General features: G+C 37.2%; 1 protein-coding gene across 6 annotated transcripts in view; it reads left to right on the top strand.

Moving 5' to 3' along the window:
* Positions 1-12,991, top strand: part of USP9X (ubiquitin specific peptidase 9 X-linked) — a 98,565-nt gene that overhangs the window by 69,644 nt on the left and 15,930 nt on the right. For 5 of the 6 annotated variants that reach the window (XR_004495906.1, XM_015625791.3, XM_015625778.3 and 2 more), the window contains 10 exons: positions 372-538; positions 3,791-3,899; positions 4,488-4,634; positions 4,751-4,897; positions 5,720-5,942; positions 8,237-8,457; positions 8,858-9,048; positions 9,470-9,643; positions 11,557-11,698; positions 11,872-12,622. Coding sequence is in view for 5 of the 6 variants with exons in the window: in XM_015625791.3 (XP_015481277.1) it covers positions 372-538; positions 3,791-3,899; positions 4,488-4,634; positions 4,751-4,897; positions 5,720-5,942; positions 8,237-8,457; positions 8,858-9,048; positions 9,470-9,643; positions 11,557-11,698; positions 11,872-12,622 (2,272 nt within the window). In the remaining variant the exon portion in view is untranslated. The remainder of the gene's footprint in view (positions 1-371; positions 539-3,790; positions 3,900-4,487; positions 4,635-4,750; positions 4,898-5,719; positions 5,943-8,236; positions 8,458-8,857; positions 9,049-9,469; positions 9,644-11,556; positions 11,699-11,871; positions 12,623-12,991) is intronic. The other variant, XM_015625782.3, reaches the window with a different exon arrangement.

Genomic DNA, 12,991 nt, shown 5'->3' with positions numbered 1-12,991 from the left:
AAGCTTTAAACTCCATGTTTTGAGAGGTAAAGAAAAACAAAACCCCAGATGTAAACAGAGAAAAAACTGACAGTACTAACTAATGTAACTCTGACAGTACTAACTGATGTAACTGTTACCCACAAGCTTCCTATTGAACTTCTGTCTCTGTAAGTTCATGGTTGGAATCCTCCTGTGAGAAGCACAATTCTCAAGTCATCCCACACAGTGCTTTGGCTCACATCTGAGTGCATAAAATCCCTGATGCTGATAATCACTTAGTGTACAAAGCTGTGGTTTGTGTTTGTGTTTAGTGATATACCTTGGAGCCAGTTGGGTTTCTTGGGATTGTTTTATGTACCCACTTTGTGCACTCTTGTTTGTTTTCACAGACAAATGCAGGAAATGAGCCAGACATGGAAGATGAACAAGTTTGCTGTGAAGCACTGGAGGTGATGACCCTGTGCTTTGCTTTGATTCCAACGGCACTGGATGCACTCAGTAAAGAGAAGGCGTGGCAGACGTTTATTATTGATTTACTATTGCACTGTCACAGCAAGTAAGTTTGGTCGCATTTATTGTTTTACAATTCAAAATGAAATAAAAATGAAATAAAGCCTAAATGCAGAGCAGCGGATTCAGCCCATCTGAAATTGTGATGTAAAGTATTGGGGTGGGTGTTTCCAGAAACCATCCAGGTGGAAAGTTGTTATATGCTATTAAACTTGGTTGCCAGTGCTTACTAAAGAGTTAACTTTGATTTTTTTAAGATACTGTTGTTCCATGAATATTTTAACTTTTCATTGAGAAATGAAAGAGATCTGAAATTAGCAGTGTCTTAAGCCTTTCAGTATGTTTTAAAGGGAGTCAGATTATGGTGCTCTCAGATAAATGAGGTCAGAATTCGAGCAGGATTTGTGTTTTGGGGGTTTTGACTTTTCTGGATAAACAGGTTGAAAAGTCTTATGTTTAGGAATATTTGCCTTAACAAAAGGATCAATAGTATCATCAGAGCATCTCTTCACTGTGAACTCTTTGCACACATTGGTGAAACTGTGGAGGGTTACCAGAAATACCATAAGCTTTATTAGTTTGCAACCTGTGGTACAGGGTGTTGAACTTTCAGTTTCACTGAAGCTTCCTTGTATCACTCACTGTATGGAAAAATAGTTCATACAGTCAGTATGACTGAGCTGTTTTCTCTCATAGGCCTGTAAAACTTGTGATAAATATTATAATCTCACTTCAAATGGTGCAGCTATTCATTGTTACATGATAGAATAGCATAAACATGAGTGAAAACAGAAGAGTGCTTTGTAAATGAGAATGGTGAAGTTGAACTAAGCTGCTAAAAAGTTCTTTTTCTGAATTAGTGTGGAAACAAATCAGTATTTGCAGTGCAGAGAAAGTTTAGCAAATACCAGTCAGGACTCTGAATATCCTTCCACAACTATTGTTCTCTAATCTCCTATGCTCAAACAGAGGACAATGTCAGCAAAAATATGCATGTGAGAAAATATTTTTGTATGCCATAAAAGACTAAGAAGATGGCCAAGTTCGGATTCACAAATAAGATCTTCATAGGAAAGATCAGATAGATTGTTTGCTTTTTAGAGTTTGACTGGGACTTCAGTTTCCTCAGAGCATAACCATTCTACCTCTAAACTGATAAACAGAATGCAAAGTGTTTAATACTAAATGCTGGAGTAGTTTTTCTCCTACAAGGTAATTGATTTTATAGGGTCTGCTCTGAAAGGAAGACTGGCTTAGTTAAGAGGAGATAGCCAAACAGTCGTAAATAATCCTGGAACCCAGAAGTACTCTGCTGATTCCTGCAAAGTGTTTGGTGGCCACAGATATGTGGCCTAAATACATTAAAATTCTTTGTGCTGGTGTAAATCAATGACACTTACACTTGCTGAAGAGACTGTCATCTATTAACTGAACAGAAACCCGTGTCCTGGAGCTCTCAATGGGGCAGGATTCAGTTTGCCAGCCTTAAGGGAGGTGCTTGACCTCCAGCTGTTTCTCCTGTTGAGTGTGAGTTCATTGTGCAGCTCCTGTGTGCCAGCTCTGTGCTGTCATCATGTGTCCAAAACAGCATGAGATGCCTGTGCTCAGGCAGCTGCATCCCTCTCATGATTCCTTAAGAGCTCTTAGATTGTTACAGCTTCACAGAAATGTAATACTTGTATTCAAACACTGCGTACTCCTCAGAAACATAACTCTTTGAGACATGTCACATTGGTCACATTTCTCATTATAGGAAAATACCACCTTTATCTATTTCATTCTGCCTTCAAGTGCACAGCCCTGAGGAGTGTCTATGTGATTTGTCCCAAGCAGTTAAATGATTGTAGCTTAAAATGACTTTCTGTGAGATGTTCTATGAAAACGTTGGCTCAGCAATCAGACCCCTTAAAATGTCAATTATTGTAAAGAACAAAACAGACCAGCCCCACCCCACGGTCTGCTGCAACTCAGAGCAGAGTAGGAGAACTTGCAAAGATCAGGGAAGGGTGACAAGGAGATCAAAGCTCTGTGATGACTTCCATCTGAGGAACAGCTGAATAGCTGGGGGCACTTCATACTGGAGGAGAGATGAATGGTGGGAGGAGAATACTACAGAGACCCTTAAAATCAGAAGTAGCAAAGGGAGAACAAATGGAGAGCTGTGTTTCTTTGTATAAAACCTTCTTGAGCATAACATTTAAGCAGTGCAGACCTTCAGTTTGGAAATGGTTTGAGGGGTTCTTTCGTGAACTTGTCCATTGAGGGCTATGAAATATTGCTCCTGGTGGTCTTCTTGAACCACAGATTGTTAGAAGAAGAACATTCTGGAGAAGTATCACTGCATGATTCCTTCTTCTTGTGCAGTTTGCTTTGTGCTTGGTAGCACAGATGGGTGCTCAGCCAGGTGCATCTTTGCTCTGACCTCGAGGTCATTCTTCTGTGGCTTTGAAATCACAGTTAACTATACATGAAAAAGCTCTGAAGGGAATAGGGTTTTTTGGTGTGCTTTCCACCCCGACTCCATGGGTACAAAACAAAGACAGCCACACCAAACAGACACTGCAAAACTCAGTTTTTCATATGTTGAGATACTTCCATAAAATCATTCATTCAGCATTCATTTGTAGTTTCTTCCCACACAGTAAGAGCTGTTCCTAACAGTTTTTATAAGGCATACTGCTCAGACAATTAATCCTACAACTTGAAAGAATAGGATTTGCCTTAAATATTTTTTTAATTGAAACTTGTCCAATCCTGCATTGCTCTAGTGATTAAATTAGTTTCTGAGGTGGAAAATTTCCTTTAATTATAGCCACTTGAATTTTCAGGAGGATCAGCATCTCTCACATCTTACTAATGATACATTTTGATCGCTTCAAAGATACTCAGCAAACTGCTGCAATGACACATAGAAGTAGTTTTACTGGTAGTAGTTCTGGTTTGTCTTACCAGGTACAACTGGTGCTTGATTAGGAAAAAAAAAAATATTTAGGATTGCAAATTGTTGTGTTGTGCAATATTTGCTGTCAGTTGTAGAGGTGGTTAGGTGTTTCTGAGTTTCTTTTTCTTTCACCTTTAAATATTTGATCTGTGGAACAGGTTTTGTAATATAATTCATGCATCTGAAATTTCACTACAAGGAGAAATAATATGATGGGTAGTGAATAATTAAACTATTCCTGTTTCATACATTATGTTCAGTTTTAGAAAATGGCATTAAGCAGATAAACACAAATTTAATTAATGTTTTGTTTGGATAGGGAGATTGAATTTAATGTTTCTATTAAATTATTTCCAGAACCGTTCGTCAGATGGCACAGGAGCAATTCTTTTTAATGGCTACCAGGTGTTGTATGGGACAGAGACCTCTCCTTTTCTTCATTACCCTGCTGTTTACTGTTCTAGGGGTAAGTTTTCAGAGATAAAGTCTTCAGTATGGAAGTATCTGTAAAAAGTAATAGGACAAAACACCTTCAAGAAAAGAAAAATTGCTATTAGTAACAGTCACTAAAATATAGATTGCTTCTGACCTACAGGCAAGCAGCACAGATGATTTCCATTTGAGCTGGATCAGAGGAAAAGGGACTCTTTTGCTTTTTCTGATAAGAACATGAACAATAGGCTTTAATGTCTGCATTTGATCTTTGGTGATCACTAATCTTTAAGTAAAAATCATCAGCAGGTTAGAGAGATACCTACAGTTAGTACCTTCTGCTGATCCTGCCAGGCTTTTCAGCTCCCCATGCTCATGGCTCTCTTGAACATTTGAACAAAAGTTAGGATTTGGGGGTTTTTTTCCCATTCAGATATAGAAATTGCTACTAAAATAGTTGAGAAGTCATTCATTAGCAGATAAATACAATTTTAAATTTCTAAAAGGTTAAAAATTACCTTACACTTGTTTTAAGTTTACTGCAAGATTTAGGGAAAATATATTGGTGTTGTACTGTTAGTAGAAGCATGTATAAATTCTCTTTTGCTTTTGGTTTACACAGAGCACTGCAAGAGAGAGAGCTAAGCATTCTGGAGACTACTTCACCCTCTTAAGACATCTTCTTAACTATGCTTACAACAGTAATATTAATGTACCCAATGCTGAAGTTCTTCTTAATAATGAAATTGACTGGCTTAAGAGAATCAGGGTAAGTTTCAGGATCAGTTCATTCCTGATAATTAGGGGTTTTATTTGCTTTGTTGTAAACTGCAGTTCTGAGCTTCTTTGCTATTTGGCGTATCCTAACTTTCTCTTAAATGACAGGATGAAGTAAAGAGAACAGGGGAAACAGGTGTTGAAGAAACGATCTTAGAGGGTCACCTTGGAGTAACAAAAGAGTTGTTAGCGTTCCAGACACCTGAGAAGAAATACCATATTGGTTGTGAAAAAGGAGGTGCTAATCTCATTAAAGTAAGTTAAAGTTTTTTGACCTCTGGAGGGGATTTTTTTTGTCTTTGTGAGGTTTTAGGGGCTTTTCTGAGGAAGGGGGGGTGGATTTTTGGGATTCTTGTTGTTGTTTGTTTTTACCTATAAATAAGTAAAAAAGGCGTCACATCTTTGTGGGCTCTATCCATAAAATACTTTTGATTTGAGTTTAATGTTTTCTTTAAAAATCGATTTTAAAATCAATTTTAAAATTGCATGTTTCATTCGTAAAGTGTCTTTTACATTCTCATTTTTACTGTATTCCAGTACTTGACAAACATCACAAAAAGACAGTGAGCTAGATACAGGATAATCCTGTACAGGACTGCTTTTCTTCATTACCCCTGTAATGGTTTCCCATTGTTTCCATCCAATATGTTCTTAATTAGTGCTATTAATGCTTAGGGCAGGTTTGAACAAATGCATCGCATCTGAGCATCTCTTTAATCACACATGTTTTCTTTGTACCTCTGATATTATAGAGCAGGAGTGTTGGTTTTTCAGCATTAATTGAAAAGGCACTTTGTAGATAATACTGGTTTTGCAAAAGAAATTTTTTATCAATCAAGAACAGTACAGATTTATTTTTAACTTTCAGTAGGGAGGTGGGTTTGCAAGGAACCGCTTTAGAATGGAGTTCTTCTGTTCTAAATTTAAAAGCTCTTTATGGTGTTGGTCTCAACTTTACTCTTGTTTTTTTGTTTCTAAGTACCTCTCTGGTTCTCAGACATTCATTTATGTAATAACTCTTACTCTCTTATAAAATAATTTCCATGGTAACAGGTGATTTATTGTCTTTTTTTTCAGGAGTTGATAGATGATTTCATCTTCCCAGCATCCAATGTTTATCTACAATACATGAGGAATGGAGAATTGCCTGCTGAGCAGGCCATACCAGTCTGTAGTTCACCAGCCACTATTAATGCTGGCTTTGAGCTCCTCGTTGCACTAGCAGTTGGATGTGTGCGAAATCTCAAACAGATAGTAGACACATTGACTGAAATGTATTACATAGGTACAGCAATCACTAGTATGTAATACTTTTAATTATCTATTTTCTACTCTTCAATGTATATATCAAGCATAGGTTTTGTTTATATTATCCACTGAACCAAATGCTGAGTTTTTTAGTTCATTGTTTGTTTGTGGCTGCTTTTAATGTTGCAAAATCAGTTTGCCAGTGTAGCCTTTACTTGTTTTTCTTTATGCAGTAAATGCACTGATTTGCATTCCATGATCACATCCAAATTCCAGCTTCAGTCACTTGCACAGCCTGACCCTTCCTGTCTCAATCTCTGACTGCTCCTCTTTGTCCATACCAGCTGCCAGAAACCTCATTCTGTGTGTATCTAGTACTTCTGTCTCATCGTTTCAGACTCTTGCTAACTAATCCCAGAGCCTCACCAGGTATCTTCAGTTTAGTTTTAGAGCCAGTCTCTTGGTTGCTCACCTGATTTTTCATCATTGTCCCCACAGATGCAGGTGCTGTGTCCTGCTTCTCTTTTTAGTTCTGAACTTGTTCTTTGCTTGTCATAGTCCTTTTTCAAATTCCTTTTTGGCCTTGTCTCAGCACAGCTCTGCACTGAAAGAACTTTCTCCCTCTCACTTGAGAAAGATTGTAGTGATTGCAGTCTGTTCAAAAACTTGCAAATGCTTCAAAAGCCAATAGTCAAGAGAAACTTGGGCTAATTTTCACAAGGATGGCAAAAATCTTGTTTTCAGCACAGATTATTGTTGTCATAAAAAAAGCATTTCTTAAAAATTATAAAGCAGGAGCATATTTTCTCCAGCCCTAAAGGGACACTGGAGCCATTGTGCTGTAATATTAACAGGGAAAGGGAACAACAGCCACCAAACAAAATCCAAACACCATCAAACCAAGGAAACCCAAGCTCATATGGTGAGAAAAGCTGGGAGAGTTTGGGTTGTTCAGCCTGGACAAGAGAAGCATCCAGGGGTACCTTATTGTGATCTTCATTATTTAAAACGTGGCTTATAAGAAAGATGAAGAAAAAGTTTTGTACCAGGGCCTGTAGTTACAGGACAAGAGGCCATCATTTTAAACCAAGAGTAGATTTAGATTGGACACAGGGAAGAAATTCTTCACTATGAGAATACTGAGACACTGGAACAGGTTGCCCAGTTGTTGATACATTCTCCCTGGAGGTGTTGCAGGCCAGGTTAGATGGGGCCCTGAGCAATCTGGTCTAGTGGAAGATATTCTGGCCCATGGCAGGGAGTTGGACTAGATGATCTTTAAAGGTCCTTCCAACCCGAACTATTGTGGGATTTAACAGTGAATTATTACTCAGCAAAACCTTAAGCAGTTAAAAGTAGTATCCAAAAGTGGAAATTGTCCACTGCCTCTCAGAGTGGCAGTGCTGCTTGCTTGAATGTTGCTGTCAGTCAGTCATTTGAGGTTTTTCAGTCTCTTTCTGTTCAGTTCCATCTCAGTTGAATAAATTAAAAGGGCAGCTTTATGGTTTTCCCCTCTGCCTCATCATTCTTTCTTCACCCTTTACTATTGGGAAGTAGTGTATTTCTTATCACCTCACAGTTAGGGGGATTTCATGGCATTCCCTTCCATTCAAGTGTTTGATGAGCACAACAGAACACCAGATCTCTGTGGTATGTCAGAGAGAAGAGAGAGCACATGTATGAATTGAGCATGCTCTGGGAATCATATACCAATCTGCTTGTACATAAATATGCTCTCTTATATTAGAATTTTTTGTGTTAAAACTACAGAGCAGCAGGTTAGCTGAGGTGATCATAAATGTTCTTGAAGAGATGTGAGGGACCTGAGAGAGAAGACTCGGGAGGAAAAAAATGTTTATCAAGTTATATAGATAGCATTTTCTAAAAACTGTTTTGCATCCTGGCAAGTAAAATTGAGACTTAAGTGAAATACTATAATTTTTTTAAGGATTGTAAATTTTTGAGAGTATTATCATTTTTGGAAGGCTTATAAATTGTTTATATATTCTATATTCACTCAGCTGAATTCTTCAGCTAAGAAACTTGCTGATATTGAGGAAAGACTTCTGTTGCATATATAAGTAGACTAAATTTCTGCCTGTTCACCTCTGTGGTTACACAGTAGAAGAAAATGTTATAATGTTAAGATTACAGATAGAACTGTCCTTCATAGAAGTTGTGTTAATTTTAGCAATTAAGTTTTCTGATGGAACATTGTTTTTAATTAAATTGCAGTATGATACAGACTAACAATAATTTTATGCAACTGCCCTCTGTACTGCATCGATGTTCTCTTTATTTCATAACAAAACAGTTCCCTGACCACATTCTGCTCTTTTCTCTTAGCTTGTGAAGCACTCACAGAATGGGAATATCTGCCACCTGTTGGGCCTCGACCACCAAAGGGATTTGTGGGACTGAAAAATGCTGGTGCCACTTGTTACATGAATTCTGTCATTCAGCAGCTGTACATGATTCCAGCCATAAGGAATGGGATTCTTGCAATTGAAGGCACAGGCAGTGATGTAGATGATGACATGTCTGGGGATGAAAAGCAGGACAATGAGGTAAATTTAATTAAATAAAATTACCTAATCTTTAAATTGCAATTACTTTTTTTTTTATGAAAAAGTTAAAATAAATTTCAGTTGCTAATCAATCACTTCGATTTCCACTGATATCTTTGGGGAAAATAGGATAATATTTCATACATGAATAGGTCTGCTGCTGAAGGGGCACTTCAAAAGATCCAGGTAGCAGGGTTTGCAGAATTCCTCCTCAGGCATTTCTGCTGGAAAGCACTGCACCTTATTTCTGCTGCCACAACTCTGATAATGCAAACACAGACAGTATTTGGGTTTTCAGCTGAGTGTGAAACACCTTAGATTGCTAAATTAAACAAGGGATGAAACTAACTACGAGACAGCTACATATGAAAGTGAATTGCACAAATTTTCTTCTTTTCAGAGCAATGTTGACCCACGAGATGATGTGTTTGGTTATCCACATCAGTATGAAGATAAACCAGCACTGAGCAAAACTGAAGATAGAAAAGAGTACAATATTGGAGTTTTGAGGCATCTCCAAGTAATTTTTGGCCATTTAGCAGCTTCCAGGCTACAGTACTATGTACCAAGAGGGTTTTGGAAACAGTTTAGGTAAGTAGAAAATTGAGTATTGATGTTCGTTCACTGGATCACTGAAGTGCAAAAAAACTAATTGTAGTAGAATGACAAGGATGTAAAGTGTAAATTAGCAGAAGTTGTGCAGTTTTATCTGCCTTTCCACCATGTAGAAGTCTGTTAATAAACTAAAGTCTACAGCAGGTTGGTTCTTCCGAATTTCAGCAGATTTTGATAGTGAGACCTTGAATTAAGTATGAAGTTATACCCAGGAGCTTGTTTTTACTTAGCAGAAAGTGTCAGGGACAGAACAGCAGGTCATATAGTACATTAAAAGCCAGTAGTTTGGTTCTTCAAGAAGGAATTGTTAGGAGTTAGAAGAATAGTATTCTTCTTCAAAAAGAAATTGTTGGCAAACAAAACAAAAGTATTTGACAAAATGTGCTTTTGTTTTCAGACTCTGGGGTGAACCTGTAAATCTACGTGAACAACACGATGCTTTAGAATTTTTTAATTCGTTGGTGGACAGTTTAGATGAAGCTTTAAAAGCTTTGGGCCATCCAGCAATGTTAAGTAAAGTTTTAGGGGGGTCCTTTGCTGATCAGAAGATTTGTCAAGGATGCCCACATCGGTAAGTGTTGAAGATTTTAATCTTTTTTTTTAGAAAAACAACCCATGTTTGTGGCCTTATAAAAGTAATTAGAGTCAAGAGTGGGCTTTTTGTGTGGGTTTTTTAACCTAACAGATTTTGCTACCTTGTTTTTTCTACAGATGAACATTCATTCGTCTACAAGTGCCTTGAAGTACTTAATCATTATTGCTTCTGCTTCACAGATAGTGTGTGAAGCATTGTGTATTGATTCAGGCTGGAAAAGAAAAAGCTTTTTCATGTTAAAAGTGAAAACAATTGTCGGAACCAAATGCAATGTAGAAAATTTTAATACCTGGCCAATGGTTGTTGCTGTCTTTGGTTTTCCATAATGTGTGTTAAGAGCTGAGCCAAGTAGGAATCTTCAGTTCCAATGAGTAAAACTGTTCATGCTCATCATGTAACCTGTAATTAAGGACAGTGGTGTAGAAAGTTCATCTTTTTCTTAAGGCTTCTGCTGTATTTGTAGTTAACTTTAAATGTGAATACTGAAATTCAGCTTTATAGAAGGTATGAAAGAAACCACCCCTGCCAAATCAGACTGCAGGTCTGCAGCTCATTGTTTCGATGATGGTTATTAATGAAGGAGTAAAACTCACTATTGTAAAGTTGTAATTCTCCAGACTTTTTAAATCTATCTCTTTTTTTGTGATGGATGGTTAAAATCGCACGCAAAATTCAGGATGGCCTAGTGATGAACTTACTCATTTTAGAATTTGGCTTTTTTTTTATTATTGTATTTATTTCTGTCACTATCCATTGGCCTTCTTTCTCTTCAGATCATGTGTGATTCTTTATCAGTCCATACCTCTGTACATTGCCATTGCAAATTCTCTTTATTTTGAAAGGTGACCATTTCATTTAGCCTTCAGTTAGCAATTAAAATACTGGAAAAAAATTATACAAATGGATTTTATTGTGGTAGTCTTTCAACTTCAATTGACCAAATATATGAATAAGAAGAATTTATAAAGGGAACATCTTAGGTTTCATGGGTTTCAATGAGTGACTAGAAGTGAGTTGAAACACTGCAAGGTAAAATGATAGCACTGATTTTACTTTATATGCAATGGATAATTAAATGGCAGATCCAGACCAGAAGCAACATGAGTTACCATTCATTCCTGATATTATGTACTATCCTGAAGTATTTTCTGTGGTTTTGGAACTCTACTGGCTTTGCATAATGTTACTTATTAATAAAAATGTTACCCTGATTGTAGTTTAGGGAGGAAAAAACTGATAGTACCCAAATTGTGGATTTGTGTATGGCAAATTAACAACCTTTCTATATTTTTGGTAAGTTATTTATTGGATGAGTGAATATTGTTGTTGGTTGAAGTGTCTCTAAATATTCATTTATTCAGTCTTTGAATGCTTGATTGCATATCAGGGAAAAAAGCCCTTCAGGGTTACACTGGAAGAGATGCAGCTTTTTTAATTTATTCAACACTTCTTTATCTTTAAAAACAAAAGTTGCTTCCAGGATGTATCAAGTGGTTGTCTCTCAAGCATTGCTGGTTCATTGCTAGAGATTTTTTTGTAACTTATGTCAAATTTGCTTGTAGCTTACAGTGTCAAAGCCAGTCATAAACGTTCAAAGAGGTTTTATGAAGATGGTGATTTTAGAAAGAAAATAAAAAGGCTTTTTGTTTGGTGTTTTGCTGAATTGGCATCTGTTTTGAACTATTGTCTTTAGATGTATGATACAGTATTTGTGTTTTTCAGTCTAATTCCTGGCCATAAAACTAGAGTGTTCAGATGCTGTAATGTAACTGTAAGAAAACTGCAGTAAAAAATAGTTCTTTTTACTGCTTACACACTGTAGCATGTGTAAAACATAAAAAGTTGAATGCATTCCTACCTTTCTCATACATTTACCTGTTCATTTCTAGGTACGAGTGTGAGGAATCCTTCACAACTCTGAATGTAGATATAAGGAATCACCAAAACCTTCTTGATTCTTTGGAACAGTACGTCAAAGGAGATTTATTGGAAGGTGCAAATGCATATCATTGTGAAAAATGCAACAAAAAGGTAATGATTCCTTATGTATTAAATTTGTGTATGACTGTGATGTTGCAGCCATATTAAGTTCAGCCTTAGTTCATGTTTGAGGAGAAAAGTCATCCTTTCATTACTCAGTTTGGTATTTGGTGAGAGTATATGAATGGAAATTTGAGATCTGGTAACTGTTCATGTCCTTTTAGGTGGATACAGTGAAACGCTTGTTGATTAAGAAGTTGCCTCCAGTTCTTGCAATCCAGTTGAAACGATTTGATTATGACTGGGAAAGGGAATGTGCAATCAAATTCAATGATTATTTTGAATTTCCACGAGAACTGGACATGGAGCCTTACACAGTGGCAGGTGTAGCAAAATTGGAAGGGGATGACGTGAATCCTGAAAATCAGATAATACAAAATGAGCAGTCGGAAAATGAACACTCTGGGAGCACAAAATACAGACTTGTGGGTGTGCTTGTGCACAGCGGCCAGGCCAGCGGCGGACACTACTACTCTTACATTATCCAGAGGAATGGTGGAGATGGTGAGAAGAACCGGTGGTACAAATTTGATGATGGAGATGTGACAGAGTGTAAAATGGATGACGATGAAGAGATGAAAAATCAGTGTTTTGGGGGAGAGTACATGGGCGAAGTGTTTGACCACATGATGAAGCGAATGTCCTACAGGCGCCAAAAGAGGTGGTGGAATGCTTACATTCTTTTTTATGAACGCATGGACACGATAGACAAAGACAATGAACTAATAAAATATATTTCAGAAATCACTATCACCACTAAACCCCACCAGATTAAAATGCCCTCAGCCATCGAGCGGAGTGTGCGGAAGCAGAACGTGCAGTTCATGCACAATCGGATGCAGTACAGCCTGGAATATTTCCAGTTCATAAAGAAGTTGCTTACTTGCAATAGTGTCTACCTAAATCCTCCTCCAGGTTAGTATGGTAGTGTGATAATTATGGATTCATTTCTTGCAAGAAGAGTTTTGGTTTGTGTGGCCAAGGATTTTCTAGACAGTGAAGATTTGGTGTGTCCTGCTTTGAATACTCTTGTCCTTCTGGACTTCTGCAATTAAACATCTCTTGTTGAGTTGATATTGCATCAGTGATAACTTGCCACAATATTTATCAAACAATGCTGTGATAAACTGTCAGCTATTACTCAGTTGCCTTACTAAATCAAGTTAAAATACTCAAGTTAGAGGGCTCTTCTGTTGAAAACAGTTCTCAAAGATGATATGCTGGATTTCTAAAAGACATTTTAGCCTCCAGGTACCTGTATTAAAGCTTGCATTTTCAAATGAT

Source organism: Parus major, chromosome 1 (assembly GCF_001522545.3).
Source record: "Parus major isolate Abel chromosome 1, Parus_major1.1, whole genome shotgun sequence".
Classification (NCBI taxonomy): Eukaryota; Metazoa; Chordata; class Aves; order Passeriformes; family Paridae; genus Parus; species Parus major.
The sequence above is the reverse complement of the archived record's forward strand: the minus strand, read 5'-3'. Positions and strand labels throughout refer to the sequence as shown.